This window comes from Entamoeba invadens, assembly GCF_000330505.1.
Source record: "Entamoeba invadens IP1 unplaced genomic scaffold scaff_1105074725903, whole genome shotgun sequence".
NCBI lineage: Eukaryota > Evosea > Mastigamoebida > Endamoebidae > Entamoeba > Entamoeba invadens.
This window is the reverse complement of record NW_004443518.1, coordinates 132,036-153,751: the sequence shown is the minus strand read 5'-3', so window position 1 is coordinate 153,751 and position 21,716 is coordinate 132,036. Positions and strand designations below refer to the sequence as shown.

General features: G+C 28.3%; 5 protein-coding genes across 5 annotated transcripts; 3 read left to right on the top strand and 2 right to left on the bottom strand.

Moving 5' to 3' along the window:
• Nucleotides 1–3,011: 3,011 nt before the first annotated feature.
• On the top strand, nt 3,012–6,014 carry EIN_520810 (hypothetical protein; the record flags this gene model as incomplete). The annotated part of the gene is made up of 1 exon (XM_004258447.1): nt 3,012–6,014. The coding sequence occupies one exon, from the start codon at nt 3,012–3,014 to the stop codon at nt 6,012–6,014; it is 3,003 nt and encodes a 1,000-aa protein (XP_004258495.1).
• Nucleotides 6,015–6,091: 77 nt separating this feature from the next.
• EIN_520800 (hypothetical protein) lies at nt 6,092–9,640 on the bottom strand (the record flags this gene model as incomplete). Its single annotated transcript, XM_004258446.1, has 3 exons — nt 6,092–6,166; nt 6,369–8,356; nt 8,464–9,640. The coding sequence occupies 3 exons, from the start codon at nt 9,638–9,640 to the stop codon at nt 6,092–6,094; spliced, it is 3,240 nt and encodes a 1,079-aa protein (XP_004258494.1).
• Nucleotides 9,641–12,428: 2,788 nt separating this feature from the next.
• EIN_520790 (hypothetical protein) lies at nt 12,429–14,837 on the top strand (the record flags this gene model as incomplete). The annotated part of the gene is made up of 2 exons (XM_004258445.1): nt 12,429–13,902; nt 14,065–14,837. 2 exons carry the CDS (start codon nt 12,429–12,431, stop codon nt 14,835–14,837), a joined length of 2,247 nt encoding a protein of 748 aa, XP_004258493.1.
• Nucleotides 14,838–14,933: 96 nt separating this feature from the next.
• On the top strand, nt 14,934–15,689 carry EIN_520780 (serine/threonine protein kinase HT1, putative; the record flags this gene model as incomplete). Its single annotated transcript, XM_004258444.1, has 1 exon — nt 14,934–15,689. One exon carries the CDS (start codon nt 14,934–14,936, stop codon nt 15,687–15,689), a length of 756 nt encoding a protein of 251 aa, XP_004258492.1.
• Nucleotides 15,690–17,193: 1,504 nt separating this feature from the next.
• On the bottom strand, nt 17,194–18,009 carry EIN_520770 (hypothetical protein; the record flags this gene model as incomplete). Its single annotated transcript, XM_004258443.1, has 1 exon — nt 17,194–18,009. One exon carries the CDS (start codon nt 18,007–18,009, stop codon nt 17,194–17,196), a length of 816 nt encoding a protein of 271 aa, XP_004258491.1.
• Between the last annotated feature and the right edge of the window lie 3,707 nt (nt 18,010–21,716).

The following is a 21,716-nucleotide window of genomic DNA, read 5'->3' as shown; positions in this document are numbered from 1 at the left end:
AATAAATATTCAATAAAAATAACAAATGAAATAAAACCAAATTTAACAATAAAAATGTTCATTGAATTGTTATTGATTGTCTCATTTCACGACGATTACAACTTTTTGATGATTAAATTTGGTACATATAAGTCTTTACATATTTTGTTTTTCTTTTCGATATCTTTTGTGTTAACAATTTTATATTTACATCATTTGTATCATCAATAATTTTTAAGTCTTCTTAACAAAATGTTGTACCAAAATCAAAACAGAGTTCTTCTTTACCAATATTTTGTTCGATAACATTAAAGTTGCCAATAAAGTATTTATTAACATCAACTTCATGAATTTCACATATTTGAGATGTGAAGTCGGCATTATAAAAAAGAGATGTGGTGAATTGTCGCTATCAATTACTTGTATGTTTTTCTTCATGTGAATATTCAGTTTTACAGATCGATTTTTGTTTGTTTTATTTTTATTATTATATTTCAGTATGCCGATTCGAAATAGATCCAACAATTTTTAATATTTTTGGGGGTAAAATTTTTGATTATCCATATTTAGATTATTAATAGCTAATTTTAGTAAATTAAGAGTAAGTTTATGATTCAGTTGTAATTTTATATGTTCAGTTACCATCCTGTAGGAAGTGTACGAGTATTTTCTGGTCGACTTTATATAAAATAAAAACTTGTTAATAATTTTTTGATTTTTATTATCAATAAAATTTATGACTTACTCACAAAATATAATTATTTCAACACCAAAAATTGGATAAACAAGCTATATCATATGGATTTATATACTCAGGTTTCATAACTCAATGAAAAAATTAACAATTTTTGTTTTTTGATGCAATTAAAAATTCATAACTATTAAAATTTAGACTACTGAAAAAAGATCTTAATATCTCATGTGCATGTATTTGTAAGCTCCAAGTCAAAAGATAAAAATGCTGTTAAATGTGATATTTTTTTTTAATTTTTATGTTATTATTTAAAAATATAATTTGATGTCACATGTTTACATAGTTGATGGTTATTACGTTTTTAGGCTGTTTTTAAAACAAAAGACTTGCAAAAAACATTTATTCATAAATTATTTTAAAAAAATAATAAATACACCTTTTTATTTCAATCAATCATAAATGTTGTGATGTTGTCAAAATACACGTGTTTACCGTTGTATGTTGTGATATTAAAAAAAATAAAACAGTTTTAATTGTTTATAATATCTTATTAACATGTAATTATCAACAATAAGTTTCAAAATTATCATTATGAACATTAACGTAGTTGGATAATAAAATAAGTAACAATAAATAATATTTGATTTTTCTTCGTTTTAACAAAATGTCACATTAATAACACATAAGTTACAATCAGTATTTAAGAATAACAATCTCATTAAAAGTCATCATTAAACTTGAAATTTTATTTAACTATTACATGTTTATTAACAATTATGTATGTTCGTTAATAATTTATTTAAACGTTTTAATGTGTTAATAACTTTGTTGTGTAAATAATTGAAAACATTATTTATTTTGGATTAATACTATTTGTTTTTTTTCACAATTTACTTTAATAACCATTTTATACAAAATTTGACAAAAAATGCATTTTTGATCATAATTTGGATTTTTGACAAAAACAAAAAAAAATTCGAAGTTTTGGTTCTTTTATTTATTTTTGTTTGAACTTGATTTAGTTTTACAGTATATGATTTTGTTTTTTAATAATTGTGTTTGAATAAATTAATCCCAAAAGTGGGGGACCTACATTGACCACCACCACCTCTTAAAATAGATTTATTTTTTCTATTTCGAATCATATTCAAATTAAAATTATAGTAAATAGGAAACTGGGATAATATTAGGTCTGGTTCCCGAATTCAAAAAATGCCGAAAATTCACCTTGATTTAGTGGAAACCGAGAAAGACGGAGCATTGAAAAGAAGGCTCTGAAGACACACTCAAACAGTCTGTTTGTGCACCGTTTCACCCACTTTCCAAGTCCTCCCTTGGCGCAGATCCCCCCCTGACCCCCCCCCGCTTGCGGGGGGGGGGGGGAACCACATCCGCGTCCACACAGTACGGACAAGGAAAGTGGGTGACATGGGGACGCACAAACAGTGGCTGAAAAGTGGACTCCCTTCAAAAAACACTCGCGGCAAATATTTTTTTTGGTAAAGGTGGTGAGGGTGGTCAATGTAGGTCCCCAAAAGTGGTGATAAAGCTATTAAAAATTATTAAATTCTTGAATATTTTTTTAGTTTGAAAAAAATAGAAAAAAACGTGATTCACAAACTGCGAAGCACTACCCGCATCCCAGTTAAATTACTTTAAATTTTAATATCATTTTATTTCTTCTTTTATTCATTTTTGATAAAGAATAATTGTGTTTTGTCTGATATAATTAATTAATAAAAAAATCAATGTATTTACCATTTTTTTGTTTTTATAATTTTTTCTTCAATAACATGACAATAATTTGGTCTCTGATAATTACTAGTTCAATTGTAAATTAAAAAATTATTTTAAGTTCTATAACAAAAAAAATAAAAAGGTGGACAAAAATATGTTTTTTTTGACATTTAAGTGTTAAGATATTTTGGATCATAATAATCTCATAGGTCACCTTGATAAGAAATCAATGTTATTTACCATTTTGAGTTTATTTTCAATAACATTATCTTTTAATCGACTTTGAACAACCCACAAAATGGAAAATCGGAATTTACCCTTTAAAAAATATCAGAATTATCCCGCTTATTAGCCTCAAAAAACAAAAACCTCATTTCAAACATATTAAATTCTATATTTTTCAGCTTAATAGATTATTTTGGGATAGCCTGAATTGGTTCAATACATGACGACAACAATTTTTATAATAAAAATATCAATTTACCAATTAAAGTTTTTGTTTGATTTGATTTTGAAATTGTTCTATTTATTAAATAACCCAAAACCTCATTGTTTAAAAAATTAAAAACTTGTTACTCGTAAATTTCAAATAAAAATACAGATGTCGCGCCTTGAAATGATATATTTAATGCAAGTATCTCTATATCTCCCAACACTGTCAGATGTATTTACCTTTATTCAAGTGAACCATTGCGCCAATTCCGCAGTGACTTCTCTTAAGGTGAACCCGTGGTTTACTCTAACACAAGACATTGAAAGGTTTTACGATTTATTCCACCCCGACACGTTGAACTGCAACTTCTTACCAATATCTTTTGATTATCTTTTAAAACCAATTTATATCAGAAATTACATTATAGAAGGCCCTCCTGAAATGATCGAAAAAATAACACCAGAAATTTGTGAAAAAATGACAAGTTTGAATATTATGCGCACATTTGTGAATAAAAACAACACCCCACAAAAACTGTTTCAAATGATTATAGAAACTTTTCGCCAAAAGATAACTATGTCAATCAACTATTTCATATATTTTATCGACTTCTTTGAACAGTATGAAACTCGTGACAACTTTAAAAAGATTTTCCCTAAAAACGTTTATGTCAATTTTGATATGAATTTTGGGTCAAATTCTTTCGGGTCAAATGCATTTGGAACAACAACAAATGGACCCATTAATATCCCGTTTAATAAAATTAACGAACTTCCGTTGAAATATGCAACACAAATTGATATTGATTGGACAAATAGTGTGTCATCAATGGATAAAATTACTGTGACACAAAATTGTCGAAATTATTCAAACAATGTTAATATAGAATATGCAGATTACTTAACACCATTCATCAGAGACAATTCGTTGACATTTCAAACAAAAAATTTGACGCAAATTTCTGATTTACATAAAGTTGAAAAAATCATTGGAAAAAGTGTTGCAACAAAAGTTACTTTTATGGGTGGCGTTTGTGATTTGAGTCTTTTGCAAATACCAAAATTCGTCAAATCAATTTCACTAAAAAATGGATTTACACCAAACTCATTTGGAGTCGAACATAAACAAACCAACTTTGTGATGCTTCCTGATGTTTTGAACGTTGAAGAGTTTGTAACAGAAGGTGTTAATTTCCAATTTTCGGAGGGTTTTAACACTGTTAAAAAGGTTGAAATAACAAACGCCAAAATAGTTAAAAATAAACGAATGGAACTACTCGAAAAGTGTAATAAAAAACGTATTTGGGAGAACAAGCAACAATTTCCATTTGCCAATGTCGAAGAGTTGAAATTGGTCAATTTTAGTGATGTTTGTTATGAACAATTTAAAACGTTACAAAAACTTTCACTTTTTAATGTAAGAAATGTTGAGTTGTTTATTAATAAAGACTGTGCAAAAAATATTACTTGTACAAACTGTTCTAACTGCATTTTAAACATCGACTGCGAAAGTTGTGAAACTTTTGAATTCAACATGTGTCCAAATTTTACATTCAATTTCTTGAATACCAAAAATACAAATTTAAGTGTCAAAATAATAAATTCTTTAAATTCAAAAATCTCATTGGAAACAGATTTCATTAAGTCTTTGTCTGTCTACGATTCAACAAATTTTGAAATAGCGAAAAACACTAAAATTGGGAAGTTGGTGATTTCAAATTCGACGCTCAAAAAGAAAGTTGGTGTCGAAGCAGAAGAAGTTGTATTTGAAGCCTTGTTGGAATATGTAGATATCGATTTTACCCATACAAAAAGTGTGTTGTTGTTCAATATCGAGAATTTTATATTTTCAAACACATTTGATAAATGTGAAATTGTTAAAATCGAGTATTGCCGTGACTGCGATTTTATTTTTGGTGATTCAAAAATAGAACAGCTGGGAATTTTTTCATCGAAAGCAATTGATTTTAAAGGAAATTTTAACTCCCTTCAAAAAGTAGAACATTATGATTCAACATACACTTTCCCATCGGATTTCAATTTATCAAAACACATAATTTGTCTTTCAAAATTAAATGAAAGTGAGACTTGTGAATTTAGCACTTTAGAAAAATATGAAGAAGTAAAGCAAAAGTGTTTGACAAAAGACGACACACCCGTTTTTAAAACGTCTTCACTGGGATTCCCAAAAACAACAGTTCCCCCAAATCAAAACAATTTTAATTTGTTCCAAATGGGTTTTGGAAATAACAGAAATAGTTTTGGATTTATAGGACAACCCGAACGAAGAAATATATTTAACGAAGTTGTTGATGCACAACAAAGTTATTGTAGTGTTAATCCAACACTTCCTCCAAATGTTACAACTGAAAGTGTTACAATTAACAGTCACAATTTTATAATCAAAAATTGTGTGTGCACAGCACTCAGTATTGAACAACACGTTGATTTCATTCCAAATTTGAAAATTGAAAATTTCATTGGGGAGTTCCCAAATTTCTCTACAAGTGCATTTGGAAGAGTAGAAATGAAAAACTGCAATTTTGTCGCACCTTTTGAATTTATGAAAAATAACCTCATGCTCAACGTGGTTGAACTAAAAATTCACCAGTGTACCAACTTTAGTATTGGATTGATGAGTAAAACAAAAGAAGTTGACATTGTCGAGTCAAATGGGCGTATCATTTTTTCGTGTGGGCTGGGAAATTTCAACCGACTCAATTTCGAACGATCTCAAATTCAAACGTATAACAACTCTGGGTTGTATGAAAATGTCAGTGATTTGTGTTTTGACTCAACCGAATTTCCTTCATTATTTGAGAAAAGATGTGTGAACAATTTGGTGATGAAAAACATTGATAATATACCTTACCAAATGGCTATAATGTCTAAATCGGCAACTTTTGAAAACTGCAAAAATCTTGTTATTACTGTTGGGAATGAGACAGAACACGTCGTTTTGAAAATGTGCAAAAGGTGTTTTGTGATGTCGAAGAAACCAGAAATCGTTACACAAATAAAATGTGATGATGTCGAAATTTTTGATGAAATGACTGCGCTGACACTACGACTGAATCAAGTCAAAGCCGCAAATGTTCCACAACAAAATCAATTTGGAGCACCAACGGGATTTGCTCAAAATGCTTTCCGTGGTGGTTTTGGGTTTCATTAATTTACTTTTATTTCAGCACAGTAATTGAATCACACAAAAAGAATAACTTAAGTAAATATAAACTTTAGATTAAAATTCTAATACCAACTGAATTTTAGAATTGTATAAAGTCTTGTTTTTATATTTTTATTTTTACTTAAAAATTTAAAAGTCTAATAATTAATTTATTTTTTTTTGAGGCATGTTTGTGTTTAAATTTAATTTTTAACTTTTAATTTACTATTTGTTTTAATAGAAAAGTAATTTAAAAATCCAATTGTGTAGAAAAACAAATTAAAAATATTAATTCAATTATTTACAACAAAAGAACAGAATGAATAATAATAATACCACTAATAAACCAATGCACAAAACTTTCAAACGCGACATAAACACACCCTTTGTTTCAGGTTGACTATAATTTGACGTTTTGAATTCGTTTCGTTGGTATTGATTTTGGATTCGAAAGGTTTCTTGTTGGTTTGCCAATTTATATATCCTTTGATTTACTAATTCTTGTTGTCCATATAGATTTTGTTGTTGTCTTTCTTCGTATTCAATTAAACGTAATCTTTTTTCTTCTTCTTCTTTTTGTTGTTTTTGTTGTCTTTCTTCGTATTCAATCAAATGTAATCTTTTTTCTTCTGTTATTCTATAGTCATAATCATCTTCAAAATAAATTTGTTGTTCTGAAGATAATGGTTTATTTGTGCCTTGCACTTGTCTCACACCGTTTTGGTATAGAGGTGTCAATTCTGTAGTATTACATATACAGTCATCATAATATAGCTGATTATAATAATCACTGTTTGTTGTTACAAATTCCGTAACAGACTCTGTTTCGTTTAAGTTTTCATTTTTTACGGGTTTAGTCTTTTGATGAATAGTATTTATATTTTCAATACTTTCATAACACACCATATTTGGAACTTGAGTCTTTTGAGCGTTTTTTATTTCTTCGATCACATAGTTTTGTAACTTCAATGTGTTCACTTTTTGTTTTTTCGAATAATGACTTTTTAGACTCATAAAATTTTTTTCATCGTACACCATCTTCATGAAATTTACAAAAATACAATTATGACGCAAAGTGTATGCGTCTCCCACCATTACAAGCCCTTTCCTTGCTCTTGTCAAAGCCACATTAAGTCTTCTATGATCGGCTAGAAATCCGATACCTCCTTTAGAGTTTGATCTGACACATGATATAATAATAAATTCTTTCTCGTTTCCTTGGAATCCATCCACACTTGCTACTTGAATTGTTTTATGTTGTTCTCCAAGTAAATCCCTTTGGGTAGAGTATGGGGATATAATTCCAATTTCTTCGTCGTTGATTCCTTCCTTGTTATATTTTTCAACTAAAAATTTGACAACTTCTTTTTCTGCGTCATTGCCATAACTTTTCCCACTGGAGCCATAACCTTCATCTCCTTTGCAATGCACAAACATCACTGGAAACTCTTTCTTTGAGAATATTTTGTTGATTCGATTGTCACTTCTCTCGTTTGCAGTCACCCCATCATTGAGTTTTCCTCTGTAAAAAAATTCATTTGAGAACTTTGAAATAGCGGGGTGCATTAGATATTGTGTATTTAATAATACATATGGCACTTTATTCAACAAGAGTCTTTCAAACATCGACTTTTCAAGACCTCCTTCTTTTGCTTCATCTGAAAGTATGGTTGGTGGAAGTTGTTGGATATCTCCTATCATCACTATTTTATTAACTTTGGCAAAAGCACTGAAAGTTTCGGGCTCAATCGATTGTGCCGCTTCGTCTATTAAAGCACACCAAAATTTAACACCAGAAAGACTTTTAGTCAAAGTTGCTGCAATCACATCACAATTCATTGTTATATTCTTTAAATTGTTTTTCATGAAATCATTCATTTGTGAAGTCTCCGTTTTATTTAAAGAAAGTTGTTTTCTTTGAAAAAGATCCTTTTCAGTAACTTTAAAGTATTTTTCAAATGTTTTGAAATGCATTTTTAATGTCAGATCTTTATTGTAATTAAGCTCCATATCATTAATTTTAATTCTCTCTTTTTCAGTAAAAAACGAGTCGATTTTCTTCTTCAAAATTTTTTCTATGTCAACAAGACGAACATTCTTCGCATATTCATACGCTTTGTATATCAAAGATACTTCTCTGACTTTGTCGCTCAGATCTTCATATTTATCATTTGCGGCAATTCGAAAAACATTAACTTTATAATCCACAAGACGCTCAGTAAGAACATTCACCGCATTATTACTCGAAGCAGTGACATAAAATTTCTTGTCTTCATCTTCAAAAGAGTTGTAATCCACCTGTGATCTTTTGTGTTTGTGTCCTCTTTTGAATCTTTGTGAAGGTGTTTCTATTTCATATTTATACAACAACATGTGTTGTACAATTGAAACTGCTACTGATGCTTTCCAGTACCTGGAGGTCCAACGACTAGTGAAATTTTGTTATTTAACGCACTTAAAACTGCTGCGATTTGACTTAGATTTAAATGAACTGGGCAATTCAAATGTGGTGGATTAATATAACTATTATTATAATAGAACTGTTGTGTAAGAGGGGTAGACCCAAACAAAGTATTATAATAGTCATCAGAGTGTTCATATTTACTTAAAAAGTCGAAACTTCTTGTAATGACGTTTCCGTTGGATTGGTTAGTCCATACATACAGTCTAAATAGTTGTGTGGAATCAGTCAAAGTATTAAAAAGTCGCTGTGGTATTGTTTGCTTTTCAATTGGGAGTTTATCACTGATCACAGTTTCTGTCATCACAAGCTCTGTTTTCTTTTGGTCTGAACAGTGAACAGTTCCTTTAACAACAAAAGAACAATCCTTGAATAGTTTGTCTGCACAATTGGTAATATATTGTTCAGTTTCTTTGTTCAAAATTGCTTTATTCCCCTTTTCAACTAAATAGACTTGACATCCCACTCGGGGGTATTTTTCCTTTTTGTCGTGTTTAATAGTAACATATGTCTTCCCCTTTTCTTTTCTGAAAGTGACCATTTTTTTGTAAGTATATTCTTCCCAATATTGAACACCCTCCTCATAGTTGTAAAGTGTTTGATATGTGTTGATATAGTCGGTTTGCCCATTATACACTTGTTTCACGTGTACTATATTTGATATTGAAAAACGTTCAACTTGATCAATCGAGTTAATTTTATCCAAAGAAATACTGCGAATTGAAGTACCAAAATTACTATAATTGTTCAGACTAAAAACGCCTTGTTTGGCGACACATTCTTTATATAAATATTCTTTGTTTGGAGGGATACATTCTTTGCAGTAAAATTTCAATTCTTCACGTCGATAGCGAATAACAAAAATGTTACTTTCTTTACATTTATAACATTCAATTTTTATGTTTCCAATATAATATGCATAATGGTTGCAATTAGATGTGTGAATAAGTATTTGACATTTACTGCAATTTGTCACTGGACCATTGCAAATGTATTTCCCACATGAGCACCTCACCAACCCATTCGTTTCTTCACAATAAGCACATTTATGGATTTCATCTGTTTGATCAGTTTGTTGTTTTGTTTCAAACATTTTTTTCAAGCCGTATTCATCTTGACCATTCGCATAACACGACATCTGCATTGGATGGGTTGTCGCATATTGGTTCATAAATAATGATACATTTGAAGTTGTTTAAATCAATTTATGGAACAAAATGAAAATGACTCTTATTTTATTTTTTATACTTTAATACCCTTAATTGAGTAAAAAATTGTGTTCTGTTTTATTTTGATTCGTGTAATATTTCGGGATTATTAAATATTTACAAATTATTAGGTTTTCTCTTTTTAATGTCTATAGTTTTTTAATAAAATAAAAACAATAAAAAACAAGTAATAAACAAGCAAACAACCTGTTTTTTATTATAAGTAAATTATAAATTAATATTAGAAAAAGTTTTTTAAAATTTAAAATTTAAAATTTATATATCAAATTATTAAATTATTATTATTTAATCACAGCAATTTATTTTATTTTTTAACCTTTGTGACAAATCATATCTTTAAAATAAATTTTTAAGGCAAATAATATTTAAATTGGTAGTTCTTTGATTATTATTGATTAAAATTGATTCAATGATTGTAAATTAGTTTTTGATCATATAACGAGTTTGTGGCAGTAATCTTAAAACGATAAATATTGTTGTTTGTTGTTTATTAAATATTTAATTTAATAATTATTTTATCAAATAAAATTTAATTTGGATTCCAATTGTTGATTTTAAAAACAAGTTAAATAACAAATACCTACCAATTCCAGTTGTTAAAATAATGTATATTGTATTCATAATCATTTACATTAAAAGTAAAATTATTTACCACATTTCAAACACTTTTCAAAGTTCCCCGTCTGTTTGATTATGTTTTACAGAAAATAGGAAGTAATATATTGTTGTATAGTAATACACTTTTCATATCGAAAACTTTATTTTGGAAGCCTATTTTTGAATGTGTTCTCTTCATCTCAATAAAATAATTAGTGTTTATGCAAAATCACTTTACTGATTGTCTTAATCAAAGCGGCGTCACAAAAATAGAGTTATTACACAAAATGAACAACAAAACCGATATTATGCGCAAACGACACCATTGCCTCGATTTTTGAAATTAAAATTGATTTTGACATCTTATTGTCGATTTAAAATATTTGTGCGTTCCAGCTTGAGAAGTTATATGTTAAACAATATATGTCATCTTAAATGACACGTGAGTATTTTTGTTGATAAAAATATATTATTGAATTATTAATCATATTGTCAAGTATTTCAGTTTGTTATCACAAGATATAACAGACACAATCAACTATGTTTTCATCTTACAAAAAAATTGTTTTCGAAATATAATACAACCCATTCAAAGACTTTAAATGACAAAGTTACATGGCAATGAAATAAATTTTAAAGGTTGTATCTTCTGTTCTGTCAGTTATGATTAACTTGATATTGGTTTCTATTTTTTCGTTTTTTACTGAATGACACAAACTCAACAACGACAAAAACACAGTAGATTTTCACATAATACTATTTTAATTTAAATATGAATATCTTAATAGTTCCTGTGTTTTTACGTGCTTTCTCTTTAACATTAACCACTTTTTAAAAATATTTTTTCCCCAAATACAGCAGTTATGGTATTTCTACCTATCTATAATTCGATTTTTTGTTTTGAAACTAATTTAAGCGTGTTCATCAATTAAATTATTTTTCCTTTAAACTGCCAAAAAAACTAAATAGAGTCATTTGCTTAACGTTGTCTGGTTGTAACGTTGTCTGCCGTTTTTTAGACCATTATAAATAAAATATTTCGGGATTTTTTTGAAAACCCCCAAAATCATTGTTTCAATATTTTTCCAGTTTTTTCATTTTTACCTAATTCCCGTTTTTTTTAAAAAAAACAAAATTTAATTATTTTTTGTCAAAAAGACAACGTTTGGGGAACAGACAACGTTGTTAGACTGACTCTATAATATAATATAATTTTATAATGAAATTATCAATTTACTTCAATAATTATAGTTTTTTTATTTTAAAATTTTTATTTTATTTTTATTAACATACTTACAACAAATAAGAAATGGCGAATTAAAATGTTAAAAAAGCGATAAATTTTCAATAAAAAATAAAATATCTTTTTACTTGTATTGTCAATTTATAATTTAAAAATAATTGGAGAGTTAACAAAATTCATATCAATTTTTGGGGGTTGGTTTTGAGAGATTTATATAAGATTTAATTTTCAATTCTATACTTGTTAGATATTGAATTATTATATTTAATTTAGACTGTTTTACGGACTCTGATCTAACCATACATTTGTTCTTTGATCCAAATTAAATATTGACTTAAAAAGACAGCCGTTTTTTTTTCAAAATAGCTGTCTTTTTTAGTGCCTTTTTTATCTTCGAAATGTACAAATCTTAATTGTTTTTGTGTGTCTTTTTTTAATTTGATATCTTTTTAAAAAATTACATAACCGACGACTTTATTTTTCAATTATAAAACGTGTTATATCAAATTTAAATTAGTCTTTGTTTTTCAAACAAATAATTCTGTTGAGACTGGTAAAATTAACAATGTTTATACCCCAAATAATATTGATTTTTATTTGGCATTACAAAACAAAGAGTTCAAAACAATATATTGATTTTGTGTAATAATATAATTATTATTTATTAAAACGAGATAGTATAAGTAATATTTTTACTTGAAAATAAACAGTAAGTTTTTGGACATTACGAAAATGTTCAGTAAACAATATAAAAATAGAAATCAGTTGTATTAATTATTATACATTAAATATAAACTTACATTATTCTACAATAGTGTTTAGTAATTCATTTATTTTTAAAATATTGGTATATAAATAGAAAATCAACTGATAAATTAGAGGTAAACAACATGTTTCCGTTAATTTTGTTAGTAGCAGTCAATGCACAAAACTCTTCTACCATACTTTGCCCAGAAGGTTGTGCAACAGGATGTTTAACAGATAATACATGTCGAAGGTGTAGTGTTGGATATGACAATGACAACTCTTGTATGAATTGTGAATGGTACAATAGAAACTTAAATATGAAGACCATTTATTTGAAAAACGATTCAAAATGCGTCAAATTTGATTCTTTGATATTGAAAGACTCTTGGTTACCCCCAGAAGAGTTCATCACTGAAATACAAATTGATGAACCAATTGTTTTTGACTTGGATGAGTCAAGTGACATAGACACAGGTTTTTGTTTTTATAAGAATAAATATCGATTTGGTAAGTGGTTCAAATTGTTATACAACGTCAAGAATTCTTCTCACGTCAGGTTTGATATTTCACAAATCGGTTCTGAAAATACTGTGGTGACCATAGACGTCACCAATTCTGCAAGAGAGCAAAATAGTGATTGTTACGCACACACGGTTTCTAACGTAAATACAAATTCAAAGAGATTGCATGTTCCAGTCGTATCACCATACAAAGATGATCCCCAAAGAAATATGGACGACTTCTATTTTTATATATTTGTTCATCTTGGGCAGTTTTCAAAAGTTACAATTGAGTTGAATGCCAAAGTCCAAAATGGTCGATCTGTTTCTTCAAGGTTTAATTTAACACTTAACAACACTAAGTATTTAACAGAGCATCCCGGAGAGTTTATTACATGGGATGTTCCCCTTGAAGAATATGGAACGTTAACACAACCCATTTGTTACTCAACTTATAGAATGAAGTATATTGCGTTCAATGTTGAATTCAATGGAACTGGGAAATTGTTGATTGATGCAACTGTCGATGGAAAGATGAACTATTTACAGGAGTATGATATGATATTTGAACAACAAAGCGACTTGAAATGTGTCCAGGGGTGGAGCGGAAGACGTCATGGAGTATTAAGTGAAGACGCAAAGGCTGGTGCGTTTGTTACAATTGACGCAAATGAAAATGTCGAGAGACACTTTGCTTTTATTTCCGAGGATCAACGAAGTAATTTTGTTGTAAAGTTCTCTGTAATATGCCCTGAAAATTGTAATTATGAAAATGGACTTGGTACATGTTCTCCAAGCGAAGGGAAGTGTCGGTGTAAAAAAGGTTATGGAGGGTCTAATTGTCACAAATTGTGTTACTATGATAATAACTGGCAGATCTCTCCAAATGATAATTTGTGTTACTTTGGGTCTGAAAAATGTGATGAATATTGTAATTGCGAAGAAGGAACAGTTTTTGTTGATCATAGATGTTTATCAGAAGAATGTGCGAGTGGGAGCATTGGAATTAACGATGAGTGTAGTGCCAAAAGTGAAGGATGCACTCCAACATGCAAATGTGATTCTTCAAGAGGGTTTCACATGTCATCAAGTGGTATTTGTTTGTCAAATCTATGTGGTAATGGAAAGATAGATACTTATTATGATTATGATGGAAATTTTTTAAGAACAGAAGAAGTTTGTTTAGTAGTTTTTGATGCTTAACTGACAAGATAATAATTTACTAAAATGTAGTGTGACAATGGAACAAATTGTCAAAAAAATTGTAAATGTATCGAAGGATTTGTAACGGATCCAGAAAGTAAAAACAGTTGTATTCCCAAAGGAATTTCAGCCGAAATTATAGCTGTTATTGTTGTATTAAGCAGTGTGTTTGGACTTGCGTTTTTAATAACCTTAACAATTCTGTTGTTCTTTGTAATACAATATAAAAAGACAGACATCGAATTATTTAAACAACAACAACCAACATACCATTTTTATATAACTGGGTCTCTAAATAAGACACCTTCAGTTGAAAATCGATACCTAATAGATCCCATAACATTAGACTTTGGAAAAGGCACTGAAGCAACTGCTATAATGGATACGCGTTTCCAGAGAATTGATTTAAGAAACATGAGTAAGAACAAATACATGATGATCATATTTCACACACCAAATAGTCCAAAATACAATTTCCATTTTGATCCTCAAGTTGTGATAATAAGACCAAGAAGTGGGACGAGAACAATAACATGTTATATGACGATATACTGTACAACTAAATTGCGTGGTATGAAGATCCCATACACTGTTTGGTTTTCTCAAAGTCGAAGAACTCTCAACGAATTATCCATGTTGTTGAAAGACAAAAACTTTGATGAGTGGACAAATGAACAACAAAAACATTTCGAAAAGCTTTCTAAAACAGTCTTAAAACGGTTCCACCACTATTTTACAATTTCCACGGATGCTGCAAGTTCAACACATATTGATATGGACGAGTTAAACATGTCAGATAAGCCAATAGCAGAAGGAGCGATGGGACGAGTGTATATGGGGAGTTACTGAAGTGTACCTGTAGCTGTGAAGCAGTTCCGTTGGGAGAATTTAAATGAAGACGAAGTTGCTGAGTTGAAGAAGAATGTAGTCGCCGAGTGTGAGATTATGTCCAAACTGAGGAATCCGTTTATAGCAAGTTACATGGGGTCGGTCACTTATATTCCACAAGTGTCGATGGTCATCCAATTCTTTATTCTAGGCTCACTTGGTGAATATCTGAGACAAGAAAAAGAAGACTATGTCAAGATCCCATACAAGTTGAAAGTGCGGATGTTGTTTGACACATCACGTGGAATGCAATTTCTTCATGAAAACAGAATTATGCACTTGGACTTGAAACCCGACAACTTGTTGGTCAATTCACTTGACCCAAACAGTGCTTGCTCTATTAAAATCACAGACTTTGGAACATCACGATTCACAAAAAAATCGATTAAAAATAGAGAAGACAAAGGACTTGGAACACCAATCTATGCCGCTCCAGAAACTTACAAAGATGAATACACCTTTGCAGGTGATGTTTATTCATTTGCTATAACAGCCTGGGAACTGTTTTACCAAGTCGAACCATATGATCAACTCAAGTCTATTTTCGAAATCAAAAAACACGTCGAAGAAGGAATGAGGCTTTCATTTGATCAGAATATTCCGGCATTATACAAAAATTTGGTTGAAGAATGTTGGAGAAGTGATCCAAAAGATCGGCCTTCCTTCGATCAAGTTACATTAAAACTTGTGAAAATAGATGAAGACGTTCAACGTCAATATCATTTGAATATTCTAAATGAGATGGACCATCTTGATTACGTCATAGAAAAACGGAGTGAACGCGTTAAAAGGAATTTATATGAAATAAGTTGAAATGTGTTTTGGTATCTGTCATATTATTTATTATTTAAAAAAAATAATTATTTTATAATTTCTAAATATAAATTATCCGTTTAAAAATCAGTCAATAATGTAACAATAAAACATTATCTTAATAATTATTAAATATGTCTTTTATTATCAACTTAACAAAATAATACTAAAATATTGGTAAATTTTATTTTTTATATCACTTGTACACACATGTAAATTATTAATAAATAAAGAAAACATTATAAATGTAATATTTGTAAATTTTAGTGTTATTATTTTTTAGTTCTGGTTTGACACTTTTTAAAGTATTTCTTTATATACATAATTAATACATTTTTCTTTTTGTTTAATTCACACATTCACTATTTTTCCTTTTATTTTTTTGAAAGAACATGAAAATGTTAATTTTGTTTTTTCTTTAAAATATCAATGCAAACCAATTTCATTTTATATGTGAATTTTTTGATACAGAATAATTTATTAAAAATATTATAACAATAAAGACATAATACTTAAGATTTGAACAAAAATGATAACGAAAAGATTAACTTATTGCAATTTTTGGAATTAACCTAAATTATTAGCACTTTTCCCGTCGCCAATATTTATATTCCGATAAAACACAAACCCTCGTTTTTCTCTTTATAGTACACGACTGTAATTATTTTTCATTTATTTCATAATCCTTCACAATTCAAAATCATTGTGAAGTTCCGACGATGGTTAAACAACATTTTGAATTTTAGTCTTATGTTGTTGTCATTTGCAAAAATAATGAGGATCCATCAATATCAATGGTTATCTATTCGACAAGCAGTCCCTCGTCGGTCAACAAATTTTGTCATCATCGTGATCTATTTATCTTTTTTTACAATTTATTGTTTTTTGTTTTTAAAATTAATATTATAATTATTATATAAATAATAATATCTTTATGATTTTGTGTTGAAACCGACTGATTTTACCACGACCAAAACAATAATCAAGTATTATTCCATTTTCAGCTACTGTTTGTACGCCCTATATCACCCAATTTTTTGTTCTGGGTAGACGCAGACGTCATTTTCCCGCAAGCGGGGGATCCGCGCCTAGGAAAGATAAAACGTGGGTAAAACAAGTGCATAAACAGTTTGTTTAAGTGCATCTATTTAAGCTTTTTTACAATGCTCCATATCACTTTGTTCACACTAACCCAAGGTAAACGTGTTCGACATTGATTTAATTGAGGAACCATACCAAATATTTACTTAATTATTTATATACTATAATTTTAATTTATTAATTGTATTATATATAATTTGTTTTTTTCAATTATATTTCCTATATTTCACAACAATGAAGGGTAATGGAAATAAAACACACAAAAAACAAAACTTGTTAAATTTTAGATTTTACAAACTTGTTTTGAACTAATTATTTTATATTTTTAAATTAAAAAGTTTAATAAAAATTGTGTAATTTGAGTTTTAAAATTAAAAAAAAAACTTGAACTTACTTGAAAACTTTAACAGCAGTCATAGTTGTAAAACACGTCATCAAAGTTTCTTTTCTTTAAATTTTCAGTTGATATAAAAAAGTTACCAACCCCAGAATCTCCCCACATAATTTCCTTGTTTTTTGACACTCTGATTGACTCTATTTGAAGTAACAAAGTGTCATACGTATCATTACTTCTTGGATCTACTTGTGCAAAGTTTGGATATCCACCTAATGAACACAATTGTGGTCTTAGTCGGTCATCCTCCATTATGTCATCGTATAACTCATCTTTAGAAACGTTGTATTTCATTGCCATTCTATCAATAATTTGTTCATTTTTGTACCACCTAAAACTAGCCCCCTCTTTCAACTTTCCTTTGATCGCAAAAACCGAATTAAATGGAACGTCACCCAATAAAATTTCATGTTTTTCGTTGTAATTTTTTGCGACTTCCTCTGGGAGTTTTTGTTGGTGTTTTTCATCCAAGTCGACGTTTTCGTGGTAAATCACTTTATGTAAAGTATGGTCATACTCTCCATTTGCACCATAAAGTCCATAACAGTCGTCGGGAAAGATAAATATTTGTAAAATGCCAGTTGTTGGGAAATTTTCCAATTTCGGCATTTCACTGAAGTTTATCTGAGCAAGAAGGTACATGTACTTTCCACTTGGAATTGTTGGGTATTTCATTCCTATGGGGTAGTATGGTATTCCACCAACTTTGCTTGAGTAAAAAGGTGCGTCAGAGTCCAAGAGTTTTAAATCTATGTGAGGCTTTTTGTATATAGAATACAACTCTGAAACTATTGTAGTGAGAACTTCATCACTAATTGGTTCCATTCGTAATTTTCTTATTGAATTTGATAGTTATAATTATTTATTTTCAATAGACGAATCTATATTTGAAAAAAATACTCAATTTAATTGTTCGTTTTTTAGTTTATAAAACAAATATTTGACAATGCCAAATCAAGCCATATAAAGTCAAAATTTTTATTAGTAAAATAAACTGTATAATAAGTTCTTTTAATTATGATTTTAATATTTTCTCCATAATGAGTGTTTTTTAAGTAGACCCACTAATAAGTCTTTGCCAAAATATTACAAACCTGAAATTTGCCAAATATTACAAACCTCAATATCATTTACTATTTCTTTTAATTGTTTTTAACCATTCGAAAACTATTTCACTATTAGAGAAATAACCATACATTATAATAATTATAATTATCAAAAATACCAAAGCAACTTAACACACAAAAAACACCACTTAATATGGTAAAAAAGAAGAAAAAAATCAGCATATCAAGTTTATCATATAAAAAGTTTAATAAAATTGCTTTTTGCTGATAATTACATTTAAGCTAAACATTATATATAACTGTTTTTTTAACAATAGTTTCATATTTTTTATATTACAACCAGAGTTCCCCAAATTCGGCTAAATGGCAAGTTTAGAAATGATAATATTTTATCAATTTCAAAAGAAAACAAATAAAAAAGACTTTTAATTTTTTTTATAAGTTACAGTTAGTTTCAAATTAATTTAAAAATGTTCAACAAATAAATATGATTGTACCAAATAAAATAAAAATATTATCAAAATAAATTTAAAGTGTTTCACAAAAAACAAAAATGTACCTTTTTTCAAATGTCTCATAATTAATTATTATTGTTTCAAATAAAATTCTTTTTGTACAAATTTAAATTAAAATTGTTTCAAAATTGACATTTTTTGTTTCAAATAAAATTAACAAAAATAATAAACATTTAGCTATAAATCGTTTCTTTTCATCACTTTTTCGGCTATTTCGTTGAAAAAATTACCAATAACTTTTCTGACATCAAACTTTTCGATACTTTCAAAACAATCTCCAATATTTTTTAACAGTTCTTTTAAATCATTGTTCTCGAGTTTAGCAACTCTAGTTTTCCATATACCAAATATGTTTTCAATCGGATTACACTCTGGAGAATATGGAGCATTAAAAAGAACTCTGCAGCCTCTATTTTCTGCAAGCTTGATGATTTCTTTTTGATGTACGGCAGCGTTATCCAATACAAAAACGACATTTCCAAGCAAACAGATATAATGTTCAACAAGCAATTTAAATCCAGCAGAAAATATATCTCCATCAACGACTTGGTTAAACACCCTGCAAAATTTGTCTCCACTTTCTGCAATCGAACATATACAACTAATATTGAATGTCGACAGGGGAGAAATTCTAAAATGTTTTTGCCCTTTTAAACCCCAATGTTTTGTTCTTACATTACCCAATTTCCAATGAGATTCATCAACAAACACTATAGCAAATCCGGCTTTTTGACAACTTTTCAACTCTAACAATCTGTTGACACGTAGTTCTTTATTTTCTAATGTGTTGGCAACTTTTCCTCGTATTGACACTTTTGTAAATGACAGAGGATCTAGTTTGACATTTTTCAACAATTTTTCATTGGTTATGTACCTGTCTAATGAAGATACAGAAATATCGTAATTTTTTTCTGCTAAGGCCTTTTTGGCTTGCCTCAAAGACATATTTTGTTGACAAAGAAGCGAGATTACCTCTTTCAACATGTCGTCTGTATATTTTGGTTTTCTTCCTTTCTTCTTCTTTGTTATATCGCTTCCATCTTTCAATTTTTTAATATAAAATTTCACTCTTTCTGTTGGTATTTTGGTTTTATTTACATACCAATCAACGGATTGAGACAATCCATTTTCTTCATACAACTCTCTAAGATATGAAATTTGTTCATCCGTGAGAGTATTGTAACATCTTTTTCGGTGTTTTTTAGTGTCTTCTTCCATTCGAGAAGATAATTGAGGATGATAATTGATTTGTTGTTCTAAAAGTGTACTTTCAGTAACCGGAGAAACGTTTGGGGGAGTGTTTGGAGGTTTACATAAAGGTCCTATAAAAGGTTGTTTGAACAATGCAATTTCAGACTTAGGCACATATTCGATAGAGTCACTCATATTGATTATAAAGTTTAAACATGTGTTTATGTATTCATTTATTTTGTTAAATATATTTAGAAGTTATAACATTTGCCAATTATTCAAGTTATAATTTTCATGTTTTTGTTAATTTTATTTGAAACAAAAAATGTCAATTTTGAAACAATTTTAATTTAAATTTGTACAAAAAGAATTTTATTTGAAACAATAATAATTAATTATGAGACATTTGAAAAAAGGTACATTTTTGTTTTTTGTGAAACACTTTAAATTTATTTTGATAATATTTTTATTTTATTTGGTACAATCATATTTATTTGTTGAACATTTTTAAATTAATTTGAAACTAACTGTAAATTAAAATATATTTTTCTATACAGATAAGGGAATCAATATATATAAATTAATTTAACTATAAAATATAGTTTTTTCACGAAAATTTAAATTTGGCAAATTTTCACCTTTCTCAAAATTTGCCGAACATTAAGGTTTGTGAAATTTTGGCAAAGGCTTATAAATTCAAAAAGAGGTTTGACTGTAAATTACAAAATAAAAGAAAAAACTTATTTAACATATTTTACACACCTATAGTTAATAATATAATAAAATATTGTAAGTTGTTTAATAATTAAATATATATAATTTATTCAAATAAAATTTGTTATTAATCATACTACTCCTTAAATATAGTTAAATAAAATTAAAAAAAAACAATTGCTATTTGACTTTATTTTTCTAACATCAAACAGTATATTTTTAATTTGATAATCAAGAGTTTATAAAGCAGTGTGCCATTACCAAAAGATAAATCGGACAATTCAAAGTTGTTCAATATCGACTATCATTTGAAGGAAACTCGTCACAAAATAGTTATTTGTGAATAGTATTGAGAATTAAAACGAGTCAGTTTTTTAATAACACACAAAAGGAGTTAAAGCAAACTTTAACACGTTCACGTTATTTAGTACTTTTAGACCATTTAAATTTGAATAATTCGGGAATTTTTTTTAAATACAGCCCAACTGTTTCAAAATTTTCTCACAATATACATAATGTTCGTTGTCTACATAAAATTAAAGCTATTTTTGTCTACTGAATAACACAAAAAGACTACTCTCAGTCTTTCCCAAATACTGAATATAACGGTAGGTCGATTAGGAAATAATCTGAAACAACATTGTTTTCCCAAAACTGTTTTGAAAATTGTTTTTAAAAAGAAAACAATACCACATTATCGTAATTGCTGTCAAGTAAAATTTTATAGTTAAATTTTATAATATAAAAACAATAAATTGTAGTTTAAATAAAATTATAACATATTAATTTTAATTATTAATAAAATAATTAATAAATATCTACGTTGTCAAAAATATTGAAATTGTTCCTTTAAAAATAATTAATAATTCGGGCAAATAAAAATAAACATTGTAAAACAACATTAAATTGATAATATAATATTAATTATTATATATTATTTTATTGGTTTTTTAATCCAACAAAAACAAATAGTCTATTCTAGAATTGACACACATTAAATGATTTGTTATGAGAACTATAATATTCACAAAAAAGCGTTCTAACT